The sequence below is a fragment of the Lygodium microphyllum genome, chromosome 12 (genome assembly GCF_053477565.2).
Source record: "Lygodium microphyllum isolate KBCC chromosome 12, Lygodium_microphyllum_v1.1.10, whole genome shotgun sequence".
In the NCBI taxonomy this organism is placed as follows: Eukaryota; Viridiplantae; Streptophyta; class Polypodiopsida; order Schizaeales; family Lygodiaceae; genus Lygodium; species Lygodium microphyllum.
In genome coordinates, this window is record NC_141146.1 from 25636900 (window position 1) to 25660795 (window position 23896).

Sequence of the window (23896 nt, forward strand, 5' to 3'; positions counted from 1 at the left end):
ATCTTCATCATCTCGGCTAGGTCCAATGTCAGGTTTGTACAATTCTTTTGTGTTGCATGAATCAAAACAGTCGCCTGTTTCTTCTTTTGAGGTACATGATCTGGCTTTGCGTATGTGAACTTCAATAGAGGGGGCTCACGAAGCAGACGAAATTCAGGTACATCTACAGCTTCTGTTTCATTTGAGTCTATCACATACACTTCTCACTTCCCTCCCATCCCATCCTCTTCTATATCACACCTCTCATCATCTTTCCAAAACCTTGGCTTACACTCCATATCTGCATCACACACCCTAGGGGTTGGATTTTCCATCTCCGCTCCTAGCACCTTTTCCTTCTCTATCCCATTCTCTACCTCTTTGCACCATGGTACTTCGTTAGGGGGAATGCCACCCTTTAACACAGTGCCTCTCACCTTTCAGCACATGAGCACACCCATAACTCCTGGGACGACTGTGATGGGCATCCCCCTCACTATCCCTAGCTTCACATCTCCCATGACCACTCATACGCAGGGGTTTCCATCCTTAGCTTATGGTGCGTCTTCACACTCTCCTTGGGTTACACCTATGCAGGGATTCCCATCTTTTGCTCATGGTGTTCCTGTCCCACCTGTTAGCAATTATCAGTCCCTGTCAAGCAGGCAGCCACGTCACTAGGCCATGTGGCAGTCTGGTCGGACTGACCAGTCGGCCAGCCACGTGGCAGTCCAGTCGGACTGACCTGTCGGCTGCATTTAATGCAGTCGACCTGCTTTTTCTGGGCGCATTCTTTCTGGCTATTTATAGCCGACGTTCTGCACATCCTCCCACACTTCTGATTACAGATCTCAGGCTGGAGATTCATGCAGATTACAGGCTGGAGATCATGCAGACTGCAACGTACTTCGAGGTGAACAGCAGGTTGCATCGTCGAGGTGGAGACACGCAGTCCCGCGCACTGCGCCCATGTATATATCTGCATATCTTTGTATACAGTACACCTTATACAGCAGATCTTCATCTTCCATTGTCTCTTCCTCTCTCTTCTCTCTGTGTTCACTCTCTCTCTCAGTCTTGGTCCCACGCTTCCGCATCGCTACACTCTGACATGGTATCAGAGCAGTGAAGAAGGGCTGGCTGAGTGAAGAACCTACCTGAAGAGGAGATTCCATCGCGACACAAGACTGCGTTTCCAGCGTTCGAGGGCGAGCGGGAGGGCTGCGCATCGGAACAAGGCTGAAGCGAGCGTGGGCGCGTGGGAAAGGAGTCCAGTTAGTGAATTTGCTGCTGTTTGAAGAGGAGGAAGGTTGTGTTTTTAGCTTTCAAGCGCAGGTTTTACTTTTTCATTGCCTACGGCGGTTAAAGAAGGTTCGGGACGCGGAAGAAAGAGCCCTAGCAGGCTGTATTTACACAGTTAGAGGGGGCTGCTTTTGCATTTTTGCAGGCATTACAGGTGAAGATGTCTACAGAGACTGACTTGGAGTTCCAGACGATCATGGATTGGAAGGTGCCTGTCTTACCGGCTCTTTCCTCAGATCAAAATCTCGATGGCGACAATTACCGCATCTGGCGCGTGATGATGTTGGCCATCCTTGAGTCTTACGATTTGGCGGAGCTTGTACAGGAGATCGACTGGCCCTCGGTGAGAGATGAGTCCAAACTCTCTTCCGATGCTCGTGCGGAGTTGACCAAGGCACAGTCTCACTGGGACAAACTGAATGCCCGGATTCGTTCTTTTTTTTTCTGTCTTGTACTATAGCCGTGATAGCCCACATCAAGCACTTGACGGTGGCTCGGGAGATATGGCTGGAGCTTGACCAGATGTATAACTGGATGACCCTTATGAAGCGGGTTTCTTTGGAGGTGCAGATGCGGACCTTGTCCGTGAACAAGTCTTCTTCGTTGCGGGAGCACATCAACAAGCTTAGACAGCTTCGGATGCAGGTTCAGAATGCGGGGAAGCCGATTTCCTCCGAAGACATGGCAATCACACTCTTGTCCCAGTTGCCGCCACGATTCGGTGCTTTCTACTCCGCCCTTATTGCTTCGGGGCACGAGTCTACTCTTCGGTGGGAAGAGCTGGTTCCTATGGTCTTGGACCAAGAGGAACAACTGAAGGGACAACATGCTTCCAAGTCGGAAGCCTTGACCGGTCAAGCCTCTCAGAAGAAGGGGGAAGGACCAACAGAAGAAGAAGGAGGACAACAAGTCAAAGAAGGACAAGGAAAAAGAATCCACATGCCATATTTGTGGTAAGACCGGCCATTGGAAGAAGGATTGCCCTGACAAAGACAAGAAGGACACCAACAAGAAGGACTCGAAGGATTCTGGAGCGGTGGCTACACTTTCATCAGCTGCGTTTCTTCATCTAGCAGTCATTGAGGACTCTACACCGAAGGCTTCTGATGCTGCGATGATAGCTCCCTAGGCTCGAGAGTGGATCGTTGACAATGGTGCCTCCCGGCACATGACTCCTTCATCAGTTGGTGTTGCCCAGTTGTGACCTTCGCGTGGGCAGATTCTCATCGGAGATAGCTCTTCGGTGTCTATTGCAGGACGGGGTGAGATGCAGCTTATTCCATGTCAGAGTGCAGCGATGCGGAAGCGTGGGGGTTCCGGCCATAGCAGCGGGTGAGGAGCATCCCGTTCTTGGATATCCAGGGGAGAGTTGGGCCCCCGAAACAGTTCCTTTGGAGCCAGCGCCTTTTGATTCCGATTCTGTTTCCGATACAGAGTCTACTGTTCCACCAGTCACCCTCAAGGCGTTACCACCGGTGGATATTCTAGAGACTTCAGCTGATGGAGAGCGACGAGGAGAGGTCCGGCCTCCTCCTCGTTGGGCCCGTGACACACTCCATGATTCAGGGATCGAGGGGGTCCCTAAGGAGTGGGGACCGCAGGATGGTCCGCGGCGGTCACGGAGGCACCAAGCACATTCTACGGAGCTTGTTTGCTCTAACTATTGTTTGATGACCCGTGTTATGCAGGATCGAGAGTCCACCTCCGTGAAGGAGGCTTTACAGTCCGCACCATGGAAGAAAGCTATGGAAGCGGAGTTGGAGGCTATTGAGAGGAATGGCACTTGGTATCTCGTGCCTCGCCCCTCTCATAAGAAGGTGATTGGTGTCAAATGGGTCTTCAAAACCAAGTACCTTAGCGATGGTTCTTTGGATAAGCACAAGGCTCGCCTTGTTGCTAAAGGTTTTGCACAACGCCCAGGGATTGATTGTCATGATACTTTTGCCCCCACTGCTCGTATGGCGACTATTCGAGGTGTTCTTGCCTTGGCTGGCTATAGGAGATGGCCTGTCTACCAGTTGGATGTGAAGTCGGCCTTCCTCAATGGTGATTTGAAGGAGGAGATCTATGTAGAGCAGCCTCCTGGCTTTGGATCTTCAGATGGGCAAGTCTACAGGTTGAAGAAGGCCTTGTATGGCCTCAAGCAGGCTCCGCGTGCATGGAACGAGAAGATTGACTCGTTCCTTCAATCACAGTTGGGATATCGGCGCTCCAAGGCCGATCCGCAGCTTTATGTACACACTTCCGAGGCTGGTTGTGTGCTTTTTGTATTGTATGTTGACGATTTGATTGTCACAGGTGAACATGCACAGAAGGTCAAAGAGACGAAGGCAGCTTTACATAAGGCGTTCGAGATGACGGACTTGGGTCTACTCCACTTCTTCTTAGGCCATGAGATTTATCAGTCTCAGAGGGGGATTTTCATCTCTCAGCAGAGATATGTACAGGAGCTCTTGGTTTCTTTTGTGCTGGAGGATTGTCGGACCATTTCTACTCCTATGGATCCGAACTAGAAGGCCACTTCACATTCCGATTCTCCCTTGGCGGATGCTTTCCGCTACCGTCAGTTGATTGGATCATTGATTTGGCTCCTCAACACTCGTGTTGATCTTTGTTTTGCTGTTGGTCTCTTGGCGGGGTTCATGAGTGACCCTCAGACGGTGCATTGGTAGGCTGCTCAGCGGATACTTCGGTATTTGAGGGGGACCTTTGACTTAGGGATTCATTATCCAGCAGGCACAGGTGGGTCAGATCTTGTACTTGCAGGTTGGAGCGACTCGGATTGGGCTGGCGATGTGGACCACAGGCGGTCTACTACAGGCTATTGTTTTACCTTGGATGCAGGTGTTATCTCATGGAGTAGCAAGAAGCAGCCCATGGTAGCCCTTTTGTCTACTGTGGCGGAGTATCGGGCCGCGTCTTCCACCACATGTGAGGTTGTGTGGCTTCAGAGATTGTTGGAGGAGCTTGGCTGCCCCCAGACTCGTCCTACTTTGCTGCAATGCGACAATGAGAGTTGTATTGCCTTGGCACGGAATCCTGTTTTCCATGCCCGGACGAAGCACATAGAGATCCAGTACCACTTCATCAGGGAGAAGCTTTTGGATGAGACCATCGCTGTGGAGTACTGCAAGACGGAGGACAATCTTGCAAATTTGTTTACGAAGGCGCTTCCTCAGACTCTACCTCGGAGACATGCCAGATCCCTCAGGCTTCTGCCCCGTCCAGGCTCTGAGAGGGGGTGTTAGCGATTATTAGTCCCTGTCGGGCAGGCAGCCACGTCACCAGGCCACGTGGCAGTCTGGTCGGACTGACAGTCGGCCAGCCACGTGGTAGTCCAGTCGGATTGACCAGTCGGCTGCATTTAATGCAGCCGACCTGCTTTTTCTGGGCGCATTCTTTCTGGCTATTTATAGCCGACGTTCTGCACATCCTCCCACACTTCTGATTACAGATTTCAGGCTGGAGATTCGTGCAGATTACAGGCTGGAGATCGTGCAGATTGCACCGTACTTCGAGGTGAACAGCAGGTTGCATCGTCGAGGTGGAGACATGCAGTCCCGCGCACTGCGCCCGTGTATATATCTGCATATCTTTGTATACAGCACACCTTATACAACAGATCTTCATCTTCCACTGTCTCTTCCTCTCTCTCTCTTCTCTCTGTGTTCACTCTCTCTCTCAGTCTTGGTCCCACGCTTCCGCATCACTGCACTTTGACACCACCTCCTTGGGTTCCTCATGTGGCTACCATGCCCATGCCTAGTCAACCCATCCCTACCTATGGATCCACCTTGCACACTACATGCATGCCTGGTGGACACTCTGGGACCCATTTCCAAGTGTACTCCACTCCCCCATCCTACCCACACTATACTTTTTCACAATATCCATTTCCGAGCACTACCACTCCTGTTGCAACGGCCAAGAATGCCTTCAGGGATAAGATACGTTTTAATGGGTCAAATTTCACCACTCGGTCTAATTTCATGCAACAAGTGCTTGAGTCTCAGGGTCTTTGGGACCTCGTCATTGGTCTAGAGTCTATGCCGGACCCTCGACTAGCTCACCCTAATTACATCTATCAATGGAGAACCTGCAATGCCACAGTCACTGTTGAGCTGATGCAGAGATTGCTTCCCGAGTTTCACTCTTAGTTGCAGCACTTCCCGCTCGCGTCAGAGCGTTGGAGTCACCTTCTCGACCACTATGCGGCTCGTGATCGTACTTGGTGCATCAATCTCGACTTTGAGCTTCAAGAGTTCTCTATTAAGAAAGGGGATGATCTGAAAGTCAAGCTGGTTGAATATAGGCGGCTACTTGCAGAGTTCGCTACTATTGGCTCTCCAAAGTCAGATGATGATCAGGTTACATTCTTCTTGAATAAGTTGCCCAACAAGTACTTCAATTTCATTCAACATATCATCTCCCAACCTAGATTGCTAACCTTCTATGAGTTTGAGTGCCAGTTCTTGCGTTACGCGAGGCTGTATGATCAAGTCCACAAAAAATCCTCATCACAGCCTTATTCAGAGCAGAGGGGGTTGGTTGCCTCTTCTTCGAGAGGGACAACCACTAGTGGCAAGAACTCGCTAGATGCAAAGGCAAGCCAATCAAAGGGTGACTCCTCTTCCTCAGATGGAACTAAAGAATCTAGATCTATCTCGCAGCAACTCCCTAAGAAAAACCGGTTTTGCACACATTGTCAGAGATAGGCCATGTGGACGAGGAGTGTTGCTCCAAGGCCTAAGGTCTTCCATCTAAAAAGCCTCAGCAGACCAATGTGACTGCACAGTCCAGTGGGGCTATGCCTTCCGCTTCTGCTTCATCTGCTCCTTCAGCACTAGTTGTTGCTGCTGGACATGTGGCTCGAGTAGAACCTCAGCAACCCATCTCTTTCACTACCCTTGAGGGACTGACTGATTGGTCTGCAGGTTCCGATCCTGTTGCACTTTATGCATCCATCTCACCTTCCTCTCCACCTTGTCAGGCATTTCCTTGGCAGAGCCCTGCTACTGGACATATGCGATGGTAGCCACCTTCTTCGACTCGCATGCCTCTTGGTCCTTTTGGATACCCTAGGTTAGTCTAGCATTCATTTTTCGCACTCTTAGAGTCGGGCCCATAGGATTCATTATCCTTAGTTTTTCCATTTTTTTGTCTTCCGCTGCATTTACTCACACACATACACATTCATTGCATTTATTTTGTAATATCTTCCCCCCCCCCCCCCCCTAGAATTTTTAAAAAATTACACAAATTTTTTTACTCTCCCTCTCTCTCCCCCTGCCGACTGCATGGCGGGGGGAGAGAGAGAGAGAGAGAGAGAGAGAGAGAGAGAGAGAGAGAGTAATGAGTGGGGGGGCATGCAGCCCCGAGGTGGGTGGTGGCGGACAGCCGTCTTCCCCCCCCCCTCCACCTTATAAGGGAGACTCCCCCCTCCTCCCTAGTGATCAACCGCAGCCCGCCCCCCCCCCCCCGTTGATCAGCGCTAAGGGAGAGGGAGAGGGAGAGAGAGAGAGGGAGAGAAGAGAGAAGGGAGAGAGAGAGAAGGAGAAGAAGAGAAGAAGAAGAAGAAGAATAAGAAGAAGAGGAAGAGAGAGGAGAAGAGAAGAAGAAGAAGAGGGAGAGAGAGAGAAGGAGAAGAAGAGAAGAGAAGAAGAAGAAGAAGAAGAAGAAGAAGAAGATTGAGAGGGAGAGAGAGAGAGATGTGATTAGTCAAAGGCCCTGTTGCATTTTGGAGAGAGAGAGAGAGAGGGAGGTTGAGAAAGGGTGGAGTTGAAGAAGAAGAAGATCTTGGCGGAGTTCTCCACAATGGCACCAAAGCCGAGTATTGCGACGAGTCTCAATCATAAGTGGAGCCAGAGACACGAGAGATGCAGACGGTGAGGCAAGCATCAACTATGCCCCTACTCCTGCGAATCAAGTCCAGGTTCCTCAAACTCTTGTTTTCTCTAGATGTTTATATCATTACACTTAAAATCTGTAGACTCATTAATGTTGCGCATAGCTTGCCATAGGAGTTGTACAATACCACCATTCAAGATTTTAGATTATATCAATTTCATAAAGAAAACACATGAGGGATGGGCATGCCTTAGGGGATTATTGCGATCATCTTATGCATTGAGTGTTATACTCGAGTTGCAAACATTACTTGGAAAGCTCGCGTGAAATGATAGAATAATGAATTTCGCATAGGTTTATGCCACATGAAATGATAAGTTTCCATAATAGTTTACATAAAATGACGGATTTTCATCTAGTTTAGTGTGGGGTTAGTTGGTAAGACTCATGGTTTGCATCCGTGATTAAACTAAACACATGAAATGATAGTTTCTATTCTTATGATGCGTTTGTACTGATGTAGGGAAACTTAGGCCATATAAGTACCTGTATATTAGGGTTAATTACTCATTGACTAAATGTGAAAAGAGTTAAAGATCACGGATTGTATTAATACATTAAGAATCCCAAGTGCGAGTAAGATGAGTCTGATTGGAAAATTCTGCATAGTACCGCACTAAGAGAGATGGAAGGGACGCATGCATCTAGACTGTATCTTGAAGGCCTAGATGAAAAGTCTTGCGTTGCCAAGTGTATTAACTGAACTTGGTTAGAGGGAGATGAGTAAAGAACTGGAAGAATAATAGGCCCTTGGTTGGGTTGCGAATAAGGCTTGTGCGTTGCCTTGGTTGACCAGTTAATGCTTTGAGTTAGGGTTAAGATACCATAAGGTAAAACCCAAGGGGAAGAGCAAGTCAAAATAAGTTAACTTACCAAGAATATTTGCTTGCATGATCTTGTTTGAGATTATTGGGATCTTGCCAAGTCACGAACGATCCAGGATTGGATGCTGGGAGCATCCGAGAAAAATGAATCACACCTTAGCAGTTGGTTGTACAAACGGCCTTCGAAATGATCGTGATTGTACACTTAGGTACATTGTTTGAACTTTTTTGCTCAAGGAACTAATTCAAGGCAAAACACTTAATGCTTCATGTTAAAAGCCTGGAGGGAGAGGCGGGATCAATTACCTCCGACTGTCTGTCTGGCCCTATCCAAGGGGGTTGTTAGCCGCGCCGGGTATATGGACCTAATCTGCCGCGAGAGGTCTCTCCATGGGTGCTGCTTGGAGCAGGAGGACGCTTGGGTGCCAGGGGAGGCTCTGGCTGTAAATTCCTTGCCTTCGGATCCCGCACAAGAGGCCGACGTGACTCGAGATGGGATCTCGAGCCCCGTGTACTAGTCTAGGGCGGAATTTGGAGCAGCAATCCTATAGATTGCTGGGATAGCCTTCGGGCATGATACTTGATGTATTTCGGGATACAGAAGGATTATTTGTGCGGAGGCAGAAAGGGACACTTAATTCTCTTGTATGGGTGGGAGACAAACATTAACATGAAGATAAGTTAAGGAACTGTTTGATATTGTTTTATCTTGTCTTTGTGTCCCTGCCCTAAATTACGTAAAGGAACTTGTGATTAACGGGTTAATTAATGAAGCTGTTTTTTAATGTTAAACATAATGTGATGTAGGTAATTAGATAAGTAAAACAACCCCCGAGGAAAGCGTGGTGGATGTGACCCCGATGGGTCTATTCTACGGAAGGGTGGTCTCGGTTAGCCGAGAGCTTTCCTCAAAGGAAATGTTAATGAGAAATGTTAGGGAAAGTCGGACGATAACCTTAGACAATGTTGGTTAGAATCGTGATTCATACCGTTTTAGGGGACCGGAATGGGACTATGCCCTACGGGCAGAGAGGTCGAGCGTTTCCCATTCTCTTTGAACCAAGTGCGGTATGAGTCTGCTTTGGTCCAGTTGCATCTGCGCAAAGTGGAGCAGTTGTAGACTGACGCTAGAAGGCTGTTAGAAAGAGTCGACTACTAGGAGCCCGGACTTCAGGTCGATCCTAGTGGGAACGGCCGGATAAGTTCCGTTGCGAGGCAGACTCGAGAGACCCTAGTTGGCAAAACCCGTGTCATTCCTTGGGAGTGCCGGGCGGCGTCTTCTAGATTGATCTCTCGATGGATTGCTAAGACATGTCCCGCAATTTGAGGGGCGGGCACGTTACATATTTTGAGTTAGATTTTCTCTTTGTTTTGTTTTGCTTTGGAGCATCTCACCACTAACCTATGTGTTTGCAGATTCTCATCTCTTTTGCAGGGTTTTGTCTTTTAGTGTAGGGCTAACTTGCAGATTGCTTTGGTCCTCCCTGGGCTAGAGACGTGGGGATGCGCACTGTTCCTTTCATGGTTTCATCATCTTAGGAGTGCTTGCTCTTCTTTCAACATGGAGGTTTTCCCTCCGAAGGCGGATCGTGCAACATCTCTCTCGATGCTATCATGGCGGTGACTTCTACCTTGCTCTTCTAGCGGGGTGCTTTATCCACTTCATCCACTTTATCTTCTTTCATTCCTTATGGTTCTCGGCACCATATGAAGACCGACATCAGGCTCATTTTCCTTCTTTAGCATCTACATCCAGGTTGAGAGGGGGTTCCTATCCTTCTTGGTATTCTACAGGCTTCAGCACTTTGTCTTCGCCATCGGCTTTTTTCCCCGGTTGTACCTTACCCTTTGCATTGCATAATTACATCATCCTTGTACTAGGGCGCTTGGGTAAGCGAACAATTTTCCCACGAGGGACACTGTCCAAGTGGCACCTGCTGCATGAGCATTCTTCAGCATATAGCGTACTTTGCATCTCATTGTGCAGAGCACCACTTGCACGGATCGTAAGCTGTTTCCACCGGCTGCTGTTGTTACCACACCACCATCCTTCTTCATCACATGGATACCTCATCACCTATTTTTCCTCGTTATCGACACCGTGAGTGGATAGGTTAGCTTGTATTGTTTTGTGATGTATTGGGTGTACCAATGTGCAGAGTACTATACCTCTGAGTACCAATGTGCCAATGTGCAGAGTACTATTCTCACTAACGATGTACCAATGTGCAGAGTACTATACCTTTGAGTATTTAGTGATGGCCTAAAACCTTGATGTGCATCAAAGACAATGTGCGTTAAGAGTGGATAACCCATTGTAGGTCTAAAGTAAGGGTCTAGAAAAGAAGAGGAATCTAACTTTGAAGTGAAAGTAGGAGTGAAGGGCGGAAAATGTGAAGGTGAAGGGGAAGCTCTAAACCCGTACTCAAGTGAAATAAAGAATGAAGGATTACCTCGTGGAACATATTTGAATATAGAGTTTTCTTCAAATCCATACCGGTACCAACCTGGGTCTCCATGGTGCCTTACAATTAATTCTTGCATAACAAAAGGAGCAGTATAGACAAAATTAGACTTACACAAAAATGGATTGTATGAACTTGCCATTGGGCTTAATTGTGAAGAGTTTGAACTTTTGGTTGTCGTGAGTGGATAGTCTTTCTTCAATTGAGAGGTGATCACTCTTGAAACCAGCCTTCCTTCTTGGAATGGGTGGCGATAACCTGATTTAAGAGTTAATTACAGCAATAAATAAATGCACATAAAATGAAATACACACTTTACCATAACATTCTTGGACAGTAGACTCCCTGTTGGCTCCAAAACTGGCGCCCCTTGCGGTATTTCTTTAGCTTTCATTCAATTGGAAGGAGTACAACTTGAGATTCTTCAATCTCCTCCTGCTAACCAATTGCTCTTGCTGTCATAAATGTCCAGCAAGCCTTTTAGGTCATTTGCCCCTTGTTTCACCCAGGACTTCTTCTCCAATTTGACCCTTGGCTGGCCAAATGCTGCCCCAAATCGATTTGGGATGGACTGGCTCCTGAAATCCCTTGATAATCTTCAATTATCAGCTGCTGATTTCAGTCCCTTGAGCCTTCAATCTCTGGCATGGATCCCAAGGTCGCTACTAAACCCTAATTTCTGCTGTAAATTAGGGTTTACTGCAGAAATTACAGATCAGCCCACCAAAAATGGCTGAGATCTTCTCCGAATGCCTGAGCATAGGCTGAAGGAGATGAGAGAATGCTGTAGAGAGAGAAAATTTTGAGATTTGTCGCGAAGAACTGATCAAAATCAGTTGCTGCCCTGTTGTACCAGCCCCAACGGATGCACCAACAATAATAGGAGCATCAGAGACTGTGATCTTCAGGAGAAAGTGCATCAGCAGCAATTGTCAGCTTCCCAAGGTCAAGAATATGCAATCTCCATCACCAAAATGGTCTCCAATGGCTAGGAATTGGCCCCAAAAACTGGCAGCAACAATCCAACACCTCTTTCCAACAGCTCCCAAAATGAAAAAATGAGATTTCCCTCTCCCTTCAGCCCTATTTAGCCTTTCCTCCACTTGCATGGGAAAGTTATTTTTAGGTTTTAATAGTATATAAAGTATAAGAGTGTAAGGGTGCGTTCACATTCGAATATTGTAAAAGGCACAGTGAGCCTTTATTCCCAACAATCTCCCATCTAAAGGCAACATGCTTGAAGGTAGAGAAAAGAATTAGCTAAGTCTATGCATGTACAAAGCTAAAAGATATATATACTATCCAACCCCCATCATTTGGCGGCAATGGCCAAACCGCTCGGTTGGAAGACCTTTCGTGAGAAGGTCTGTAGGGTTATCATTTGTATGTACCTTGATAAGCTCAATGCCCTTGCTGTCAAGTACATCCCTGATAAAGTGATACTTCACCTGTATGTGCTTTATCTTTGCGTAAAAGTTAGGATTCCGTGCTAGCATAATAGCACTTTGACTGTCACAGTGGAGGATAGGAACCTTTGTAATACCAAGCTCTCTTATAAGACGTGAAAGCCATAAAGCCCCTTTGCATGCCTCAGTGGTAGCCACATATTTTGCCTTTGTAGTAGACAATGCAACACACTTTTGCAACCTAGATATCCAAGAGACTGCTCCACCTGTGAACATGAACACATGTCCTAAAGTAGACTTCTTGCAGTCAAGATGACCAGCATAGTCTGCATCTGTGAACCCAACAACAGATGACTTCTGCTTACCAAAGCAGATACACAAATCCTTTGTGCCCTTAAGGCATCTCATGATACCCTTCACTACTTCCCAATGCTTTTTGCCAAGATATGCCATATATTTGCTAACCACTCCCACCGCAAATGCAATGTCAGAACGTGTAGCAACTATAGTATATATCAAGCTACCAACAACTAAAGCATAGGATATCTTGGCCATTTTAGCCTTTCCATCATCTGATGTAGGGCTGCCATCTGCACTAAGTTTCACATATGGAGACAATGGTACACTAATGGATTCCCTCCCCTCCATATTGAAGCGCTGCAAAACTTTAGTGACATACTCCTGTTGTGACAGATAAAAAAGACCCTTCGATCTGTCTCTGAGTATACGCATGCCAAGAATGTGATTGGCCTTACCAAGATCCTTCATATTAAAGCTATTGTGTAAACTCTTGTTCAATGAGTCCAAGGCATGAACATATTTGCATGCAATTAGCATGTCATCCACATACAAAACCAAGAGAATAAGGTTGCCATCAGCTTGAGAACGATGAAATTCCTGAGATTGCATGAATGTATCAAATTTGTGATACCATTCTTGTGGTGCCTACTTCAGCCCCTACAAACTCTTGTTGAGTTTACATACCATGTGCTCTTTTTCCTCTGTAGTAAAACCTTCAGGCTGCTGCATATAGATCTCCTCATGCAAATTGCCATGTAAGAAAGCAGTTTTTACATCCATCTATATAAGTTTCATGTCTGCAGATATAACCAAGCCCAAGATGGTTCGCAAAGTAGTCATTTTGACTACAGGAGAAAAGATTTCATCAAAATCAATTCCATGTTCTTGCTTGTACCCTTTAGCAACCAAGCGTGCCTTGTACTTTAGCAAAGAACCAGAAGCAACTTTCATTTTGTAAACCCATTTGCAGGGTAGCACTTTTTGTCCTTTTGTCAAATGCACCAAATCCCAAGTTCCATTCTTCATGAGGAATTCCATCTCTGATAGCATTGCTTTGTGCCATTTCTTACTATTCTGTTTGTCCATTGCTTTGTAGAAGCATGATGGCTCACCACAATCTGTTAACATGACATAATCAGCCACAAAGTTTACACTAGGAATGAACCTATTTGGTTGTTTTTACACTTTGGTCGACCTACGGACCCAATGGTCAAGATTTGCTGGCTGTTCAGCCTGTAAATCTGCATTAACAGCTTGTTGTTGTGCAGATTCAGTGTGCTTCACGGCTGGTTCAGGTTGTTCCTCCAAAGGCACATGTTCTTGCTGAATTTGTGGGACATCATGGGCAAGATCCTGCTGATCATTTTCAGCATCATTCCTTGCATTTTCAAGGACATTTTCAGCAAGTATTTGCTGCTGTCTAACGGGCATTCTTTGCTGTCCTATTGGTACATCTTTGTGGAATACAACCCTTCTGACCTCCTTTGTTCTTTTGGGCTGTTTGTGCATGCGATCTTCCCAGAAGATAACATCATTGCTGTGTATTACTTTTCTTTTCTTGGGATTCCATAATCAATGCCCCATCTCACCTTCATTACCATATCCTAGGAAAATATATTTACAGGACTTTGGCTCAAGTTTGCTGCTTTCTTCCTTGTGAATGTGCACAAATACCTCGCAGCCAAATACTCTTAAGTGAGCATATGAAGGTGGCTTGCTCGACCACTCTTCTTGAGGGACTCCCCCCCCTTCCCCCCCCCCCCCCCCAACCCCCCCAAAGATGTGTTTGGTGACCGATTAATCAAGTGTATGGTTGTCATAACAGCCTCTGCTCAAAATCCATGGGATAAAGCAGCATGTGATAGCATTGTACGAACCTTGTCTTGAATGGTTCTGTTTATATGCTCTGCAACACCATTTTGGGGTGGATTATGAGGGGTAGTAAGCTCCCTTTCAATCCCTTTGCTGTCACAAAAGTCCTAAAAGGCATTGGACACATATTCCCAACCATTGTTAGAGCGAAGGCATTTTAATGTCTTGTTGGTTTGATTTTCAGTGAGTGCATGTGAATGTACCAACTCTAAGGGTGAAGACTTTAGAGAGAGATTTTTTATGTGACGTTTGAACATGTTTACCATAAATACAATGATCACACTGTTAAAAATCAGCATACCTCAAAGATTGTAAATAACCCAAGCGAGAGAGCACTTTCATTCTAAATTGACTCATGTGTCCCAACTAGCTATACCACAAAGAAACACTTGGCTACTCAGTTATGGTGACTACAAAGTGACGCACACTAGATACATGCAAAGGATATAAGGTATCACTCCCATTGCTTTATGGCTTTTTCATGGAACTGAGGAGGAAGGAAATTCTACAAAAACTTCTTTTGGAAAGTCTCCCAGGTAGTAAGGCAATCAATGCTCTTGCGGATCACTGTCGACCATAAGGATGCTCGATCAAATAAATGGTTAGTTACACATTTAATTTTGTCTTTCTCAGCATATGTTTCTTCATGGAAGTAATCATCAAATTGACTGATAAAAGCAAGTACAGTCTTTCCATCACAAGATCCATTGAAAGTACAAAATTTGAAGTTTCTTTTACTTATCTTTGTTTCTTTGTGGATGGATTGGGCTTCAAGTGTTGCATCGATGGTACGTCGTATACGATCTTCCGTAGTGCCCTTTTTTGCCGCAATGATGGCACTCCACATTTTTTCCACGAGACTTGTTGCGTGCTCTATTTTTAGAACTGCCCTTGTGCTTAAATCTGCATGTAGTGTGCAATGCATTAGAAGACTTGTTTGTTGAGTTTTTTAGCCTATTGAGTTCTTCCATCAGCATAGAACTCTCCACATTAGAGTATAACAGCTGAGTATTTGAATCACTGAAAGCTATCTTGAAAGTATCTCAACTTTTAGGCAAAGTGCATAGCAAGAAAGTAGCCTTGAACTCTTTATCAATATGGAAATCCAAAGCAATCAGCTGGCTGAAAATTGAGTTAAACTCATTTAAATGTACAGACATGGCTGTACCTTCTTTTATGCGAAAGCTCATTAAATTTTTCAGCCAATAAACCTTGTTGGCTACACTTTTTTGAGCATACAATTCTTCAAGCCTTTGCCACATTGCATATGCTGAATTCAGCTTCTCAATGTTAAAGAGCAAGTTGTACACTGAGAGATCAATGGTAGAGCGAGCAAGCTCGTCCAAGTCATCCCACTCGTTTTGTTCCATGTTTGCTGGTTTGATTCCCTTTGTTTTGACGGGCTTTACATGTTTCTTCTGCACCAAGACATTGTAGCATTGTTTTTGCCAAATTGCAAAATTATGTGCACCCTTAAGCTTCTTAATGTGCAAAAGATTATTGCTATCATTGTTTCCAGCCATAATTTGTAGTCCCCAATTGACTAACCAATCACCAAAGGCGAGACTAAATGTGACACAAGTAACCACGGTACACAAAAGTACCAACTAACAATGAAAGAATTCCGAGATTGCAGAAATTTCAGATCTGCAAATAGATTTTCAGAATTAAAAGGTGTCTATTGCTGCACTCCTTAAGCAATTATTGACACATTTTAGAGACCAATCCACTAGTTACAAATGAAATCCCCAAAATTTCATTGCAATTTCTGCTCAAAAAGGCGTTCTTGGGCACGAATTTGACAATTTTGATCAAAAGCCCCAAATTCTTAGTGGGTAATCCATTCAGATTGCATCAATACACGTACCGAAGTGCATATACCAAACATTTGTTGCACACATTGAAGGGATTTTGCAAAAGCCCCAATTTTCTTGGGTTCAGACTGCACAAATTTCAGTGAAATTGAAGAAATACCACTAAAATGTGAGAAGCCCCAAAATTTGTAGGGCAAATATGCTGTGCATGCGAACGCCCGGTAAAATAATTGCAAAATTTAAGGAGAAAATTTTGAAAAGGAAAAGAAGGCATGACGGGTCTGTCCTGGCGTTGACCAGGACCCGTCAAATCAGACGTGTGGCCTGCAACCTATCACCGGACTGTCCTATTGCCTGCCGGTGTACCTGTGTCCTGTTGACTACCATGGAAAGTGCCGCGTGGGCTGCGGCCTATCGCCTGCTACTTGCCATGTGCCCCTGCGGTGTTTGCAACTTGCCGCATGCTTCTTGTTGTGTGCCCCTGCATGTCGAGCCTGCTTGCGACACTTATGATTGCATGAGTTTGCTCGCCCTGACAATCTGTTGCCTGCCAACCACGTGTCAGTGTCAAATGCTCGCCTATCCTGCGGCTTGATGCGTGCAACTGGCTTTGATACCTATTTGTTGGAGCTTGATGGATTTGGAGTGAGTGAGTTGAGGGTGAGAGCGTCAGATATTGCACAGAGAGTAGAGAGCAGTAGAGAGGAGTGTGAGCACGACACAATGGATGTTTGGTACAACAATGAGTGTACCACTTTTTAGGTTTTGATAATATATAAAGTAAAAGAGTGTAAGGGTGCGTTCACACCCGAACACTATAAAAGGCACAATGAGCCTTTATTCCCAACAAAAGAGTTGGGTCTTGATGAGCGATCCCTATAAGAAAGGTTAGTAGGAGTGTTTTCTCTAAATCAAGACCATAATGTCTCATCATGGCCTCCATTGAAGGAGTAGCTTGAGAAAGCATCAAAGGACTCAAAGATGGAGCGGTTTTGAGCCATTGTGAATCAGCATGTGTCATTCGTGTATCTCGCATAAAACCAAACTCTCCATGATAGCCACAGGATACTCTTTAAAAGAGCATTGATTCTAATACCATGTGAAGACATGCTAGGGTTTGCACAGAGAAAACATAGAATGTACGAACACGACTGAAACATAGTAACTCAGAAAATAACACAATAAACACAAACCCTAAACGCAAAACTTAAAGTGCAAAAATCGAAACACAAACAAAGAAGAAAGAGAAATCTGAAGTGAATGAATCAATACTCTAAATGATTGAGAGAATGTATAGAATGCTCAAGGGTAGACATGTCCAACAGCAGTGGCTCTCATGTGTGTGGGCTAAGGGAGGTGTCGATGTGTGTTGTCCATTGGAGATGGATCCGGAGTGCAATAACCATTAGTCGAAGCAGAGGCTGATGAAGAAAAGTGCTACAAACACAAAAATGACTTGTTGTAGATGCAAATGCAGATTAGGTGAATGCTGGAAATGGAAGGGCAGCAAGCTGGAAACCAGAACGCAATAGTCTCTAGGGCTAAACATAGCAATGTAATTGCTTGAAGATGATGGCAGCTGATCCTCGATAGCAATGGGAGGTTGGGCAATAGCTGCAGACCACGTAGCAGTAGTTGCTCAGGGCTAGACAACTTGTGGAAGAGGGCTGATGGCTGAAGTCAGCAAGACCAGGATTGATTGAATGGTGGGCAGCCTGCACCTTGGTGGTGGCTGATCACCCATTGCTTTGGGCATTCATGGTCCTATTCTAATGGCCATGGTTGTCTGTACTATGATGAGTTATTATCATTGTATATGGTATTTTACTAGCTGACCACTGATTTGAGAGAGGGCGTTAGCAGATTAGTTAACTCATGTGCGAGTTTGTGCATCTGTTAGGGGCTGGGCACATTATTTTATCAGTGCATTTCTTATCTAGCACTTGACCTATTTGGTCTACAGCTGGCGGACTTGATTATTTTAGGCATTTTCAGCTGGCTGACCTGATCTAGGTTATTGGTCCATTTTAGCCTATTTATTGCCTCTTCCTTGGATACATGGTCAGCATACTTTGTTACTTGCAAGTCGTGTTGGAGAGAGGGAGCTGGTGCCAGTGCCCACTTAGCTCGTGACTCGCTATTGTATCCGGCTGTCTCATGTATTGGTGTATGGATTCCATTTCCTGAGAATTCTTCTAAGTTCTTTCTTTATAGTCTCTCTTTTCTTGTGTTGTGCCGTCTATTACAACAGTTTGACACGCTTCCATTGCTGCACCCACTTTTGACTGAGAATTGTCATCAAGACCATTTTGGATTGGAGTAGTCATTAGCATTTTGTCAGGTCAGCCATTATTTATGCCTTTAGATCAGGTTGGCCAGTTATCTTCCTCCCATCTGTTCATAGGCTGCATGCATACACACCTCACTCATCCATTTGATATTTTGCACACATGGGGTTCCTGTTTGTTTCATTCATTTATCTCTGCCATTCTTCCCTCCTTTTCCTCTCCCATGCTGTTCTTTGTACCTCTGTTTCCATGCCTCTTAACAAGAGCAATCACCATTCTTTTACCTGATGCCATTAGCTGAACTTCCTTTAGGAAGCTTATACACTAGAAGAACTAGAACAAGGCTTTCCAGTGTGTATAGAACCTTTATGTAGCTTATACACTAGAAGAACTAGAACAAGGCTTTCCAGTGTGTATAGAACCTTTATGTAGCTTACCATCTTGGGACTATGGACTCACAACATGCTTATAGTATCTTGTTTTGATAGTATAGGCAGCACTAGAAAACAGTTGTCAATGTGCAACATAGTGGAGCAGGTGCACATGACAGAACATGGACTATAATTCGTCATGGTTTAAGTCGTAGGTTTCGTAAAGCTGTATGTTAGAAGAAACATGCACATGGATGTGAAGGTGAATAAAATATTGCGCTACATGATTAGGTTGGATTGCAGGAGAGTCAAGGTTGCCCTCTTCTCTAAAGTGCACAATCGTTAAGAAAGCTAAATGTAGCTGATGTATCCCATAAAAGTAGATGGGATACATGTACAACAAAATTGCATTCCAAGTGCACGGGATGACAAAGAGTTGACCTTGAGATGTTGGCCAAGGCTAAGGCTAACAGGTTGCAGTGTTCCAGCTCAATGACACACTGTCTTAGGGTATGGAAGTTGCACTGTGATAGGTGGAATACTTCTCAGAACTCATCCTCTCACATTACAGGTACATGTATTTTGTCCTTGTTTTAGGTAAGAGACTTCCACTTCCTATGCTGCTATCAACTTAACTCTCCTTGTTTGTTCTAGGTTTGTCCTCCCGTGCAATGATTTAGGCTTCTTTTCTGCTGATGCACTACAATCTACCATGCTATTGGCTTTTTCTGTCATTTTAAAAGAAAAACTTGGCATTTGAAGTCTCATCATAATTTTCAGTCATCTTTTTTTAAAACTTCTCTGATATGTGTATGTCTGGCTGCTGCTATTGAATCTCCTTGCTGTTTCCTTTACTTTCTGCCCTTTCTGTCATGAGTACTAAAATATAAAGTTAAAAGAGACATGTAATTAGTTTCTCACCCTCTTCTTTTGTATCATGTTTGGATGCCACTGACAAAATACGTGGAGTTGAGTTTCAAGAGAATACGATTGTTTCTATAATAGCTATGCTGAATCATGCAGGTTTCCCAGGCATTGGCTGACTGGTATGGCAACTATACATGCTTCTTGTGAATCCTGGATGTATGCCAGTACAATGAAGAGAGCTGTGAAACATAATCCTGCAGAATTTATAAGTCGTAGCACACTGGAATACTGTAAGAGAACAGCACTTTTTAGCCGTGAAGACAGTGCTCTTAGTTTAGGATGCTTTGCACAAAGGTATCGGACTATTGGGACATCAAGGTGTCTAAGGTTCTTACATGTACAGGCAAAGATTCGGAAGGGAAGAAAATCATCTGACAGTGGAGACAATATGTTTTGTTTTGGATCACCTTTTGCGAATAGTAGTTCGGGGAATGGTTCTCCTGTGCCTTCAGACCAGCAGCCAGTCAATGAATACCAAAATCTTTTAAACTCGGTGCTTTTCTCATGGGCAGCTGAGGATCTTACAGCATATTGTTTCAAACTTTCGGCCATGGGTGGTGCTGTGGCTCTGTTACTGGGATGGCCTGTCATGGCTTGGAATTTGAACCCTGAAGAAGAGTTTGTCAAATGTGGCATTGGAGCACTTTGTGGGGGCTTATTAGCTGCTACATTAGCAGCTCTGAGGATGTACCTTGGTTGGGCTTATGTGGGAAATCGTCTATTTAGTGCAACTGTTGAATGTACAGTTCTCTCTCTTGTAGCTGCACAGTCAAATTTTGAGTTTATTTGTTCTGGCAATGCTTCTTGTTAGATTTCTGATTGCTTATTAGGGTTTACTCTCAACTTAACACGAAGATTTTACTAGCAGCACACCTTTTCAAAACTTGGTCTGAGTGAGTTTTTCGAGTGCAAAACTGTTTATGTAGTTTCTATGTATTGCTATCCTGTAGCCTTTCCAAGTTGACAAGGCTTGAGCTCAGACATATTGTTCACTCTGTTACTTTTTAAAATGATGGGAGTTATCTGTTCTGACCATGGCCCATTCATCTGGCAGTCAAAAGCTCATCATGCTTGTACTATCTTTCTAGTCATTAAAGACTACTGCATGGAACACAAGCTGAGAGAGACAAAGTGAGTACTGGGACCTTGACTTTTTGGTGGTTGTTTGTCGAAGGTGAGGATTTAGAGGCAGCTGTGTAGTAAGTGGTCAGGATCATAAAATTTATGTGTTAACAAAAGATTTTTGGGAGCTGCAGAGGTAAGAAGCCATGGAAGAAGCTTTCACTCTGGAGATTGGAGGAGAGTTGTTACAGATTGAGGGAGGGGCTTTGAGATTGGTTTAAAGGAGCCATCATCAGAGGAGGTCAATTTCTATATGCCTAAATTAGAGGCCTTCCGACTTTGTTGAAGAAAGGGTGAGGCAACCTGTCCTCTTCAACAATCATGTCAGCACTTGGTCTAAAGATGCACAATGAAAAAGGCCTCCTCACCCAGAACTCAGATGCAAGGTCAAAGTGTTGTAATCAGGAGAGGAATTAAAACATTAGACCCTACATTTACTCAACTAGCTCCATGAACACTCATACATCTGTATCATCTTCTTTAGTTATATCATTCCACGGGGGGAGTCTACCTGCCATCTGCAGAGGAATGCCCTAGTGGCATGCGTTGATAGGCTTTCTGGGAAACTTGGTCATGTGGCCCTTCTTACACAGTAGAGTACCATAGCCAGGTTATATGACATTATTCAGTTCTCATAAGCCACCACTTTATATATGAGTGACTCTCCCCACTAATAGAAGGATAGTTTCTATCTGGGAAAAAGGAAATCATTTTGTCCAATGTGTGAGTACATCTTAAAATTCTCTAGCAGCCAGTTGCCAACCTAGGGAGAGAATAGCTTGCTGCAAGGAACAATCCATAGGCAAAAAGGCTCATCTCTTCATTCTCTTTCGAGCAACCACTTAACCTTTTACCATCTCGTTTTCAATTGTGGAAAATTCAGTTCTTCTTGGCTTTCTTGGCCTTCTTGATCTCCTTGTCATTCTAAATCTTATTATTCTTCTTTTAATCAGGACACATTTATATCTATGATTATGAGTTGGTGGGAACAGTTCCTAACATTTCTTTCGTGCTTGGAATTAACATCCGGTTGTGTACTTGTTGAAGAGTTTCAGTTTCTATTTTAAGCTTGTGTACTGTCCAATCAAATAGAATTTTGTGGTTGTTTCCTTTGATGGTAAATGACATTGTCTGTATGATGAGTCTTGAGAGCATAGTTAGTATCTGTAAAGTTTTTAGTGCAAATCGGTTTGATCTGTTGGTAATCTTCATGGCTTTGTGGCAGATGAGGAGACGGGATGGTACGATGGAGCGGTATGCTACATTTATTGACCTCCCATAATAAAGTTTCAGATTTTAGAAATAGATTGTATTACTATTTTACAATCTGGTGAGTGGAAGAAGGTTTTATATAAATGTGGTGTCATGTATGTTTATCTTTGCAAATCAGTAAACAGGAAAATGCAACATCTTAACTTCTGGAAAACTCAAGGATTGCCACTTTTATCCTTGTGTCTTGTTCTTCTGATTTATCAGATGTGGATGGTGTAGAAGGTACAGAATATGTCATGCTGACAAAAAGAAGCAAGCACCTAGGAAAGTGGGTGGCCAGCAGGAATCCAGCTGACCTAAGTCTGGTCAGATCAGTTCTGGGCCAAAATGTTGCAAAAACGCCCAAACATTGAAAGGTCAAAATATCCCGAATAGCACTCTATGCAGAAGATCTTCAAGGATGCTGATAGGTAATCCTTGGTGAAGGCTGTTGAGCTAAAAAATGTATTACAAACTGATTAGCTCTTTAAAACAGCCCCAAACCATGTAAGTTGCCCAAAGTTTCATTAAATGGTGCATGATCCTAGAGAGTGTTTGTGTCCCATAAGCCAAACTCTAATTTGGGAGGATCCACTAATCTATAAATAGACAGGCTACCCACCACTCAGCCTTATCCCTTGTTTTATAGGTTTCAGCCATCAGCTCTCCCTCCAGTGGCTGTCAGCCCATCACGATTGCTGCCATGTCATCAACAGCCCCAGGTGCCCTGTCCACTGCCGCTCCTCCCGATTCCAGCTGTTGGTGATCAGTTTTTGCCCCTCCTGACAGATGCATTTACAATTTGAGCTGGCCGCCCTGCTGTCCAGCCACTTCCAGTGCATGCTGTAGCTTGCATTTACTGCAATGCAGGTCCAGTTAGTGTCGCCTTTACCTTTCTCTATTGTCACCCAGCTTCCTACAGCCTTTGGTGATTAGGTGCCATCATCTTTGGGTTGTTACATGGCTGCATATACCAGTTCTAGCCCTAGAGACTGCTGTATTCTGGTTTCCAGCTTGCTGCCCTTGCACTTTCAGCCTCATCTCAGCTCTTAATGGTGGTTACAACACTCTGGATTTGTCTCCACTGTCTGGTGGATGTCACACTTTGACTACTCCCGCAGCTTGCTCCCATGAGAGCCATTCTGTTGGATAGCTCGCCCTTGAACATCTTATACACTTTACAACATTTATGCATTCACTTTAGAGCTCTCCTCCTCTATCTGTGTTTTTGTATTTCTGTTTAATTTTTGTGTTTTAGTTGTGATCATACGCTAAATGTTTTCTTTTGCAAACCCTATCATATCTCCACAAAGACATCCCCTACATTTATCTTGTGTAGGGACATACTCCATTATAAGTGTGCAAGGTCGATCTGCTCATCACAAATAAGGTGGTATGAATCCCAACGTGCTTGCTCCTCGATGTAAACTTGTGTTTCAGGCTAGATTAATGGCATTGTGACTGTTGAAGTGGATGATTGTGGAGTGCTCCTTTGCATGCCTAGCTCTTGAAGAAGCTGACATAGGTACAAAAGGTCCCATGTTGCATCGTAACAAGCCTAATACTCTGGCTTTGCTAAAGATGTTGTGAATGTGGGACCTTTCTAGTTGGGCAAATGGTAGAAACCTAAATTGAGTGTGGAGTCCATGTGAGTGTTTGGTGTTATACGTCATTGGTCCATCCTAAATGTGAGTAGCCCTATAGAGTTGTGTCTTTGTGGTATTAAATGCCAAGATTGAAGAGATGTGTTACCTCTTTGAGGTAGTGAAACTCTTGCATGCTGGCTTGCCAATGATTAAAATGATGAAGTTAGAGAATTGACTAAAAATGCTGATTGAAAAGGAAATGTCTTGTCTAGGGTTGGCCTGTAAAGGAGGACCCAACCAAAAGTTGGTATCCAGGTAGTATAAATCAGCTCTAAATCATGTCAAGGATGAGCTTGCTTGTTAGATCTACGAGAGTGGAAGCATGAGTACACGCTGTCATGCCATAAGTTAGAAAGTATTTGCATACAATACTTCCATACTAAGAATGATAAATCCTATGCTCATCTTGTATAATCTCTATG

General features: G+C 44.5%; 1 protein-coding gene across 3 annotated transcripts in view; it reads left to right on the forward strand.

Annotated features, from left to right (window-relative positions):
• Nucleotides 1–23896, forward strand: part of LOC148027553 (uncharacterized) — a 44804-nt gene that overhangs the window by 3523 nt on the left and 17385 nt on the right. For 2 of the 3 annotated variants that reach the window (XM_087689287.1, XM_087689286.1), the window contains exons 2-3: nucleotides 19552–20195; nucleotides 21803–21831. In XM_087689287.1, coding sequence (XP_087545413.1) covers nucleotides 19577–20195; nucleotides 21803–21831 — 648 coding nt within the window. In that variant the 5' untranslated portion in view covers nucleotides 19552–19576. Of the gene's footprint in view, nucleotides 1–14451; nucleotides 14657–19551; nucleotides 20196–21802; nucleotides 21832–23896 lie in introns of those variants that run through there. The other variant, XM_087689285.1, reaches the window with a different exon arrangement.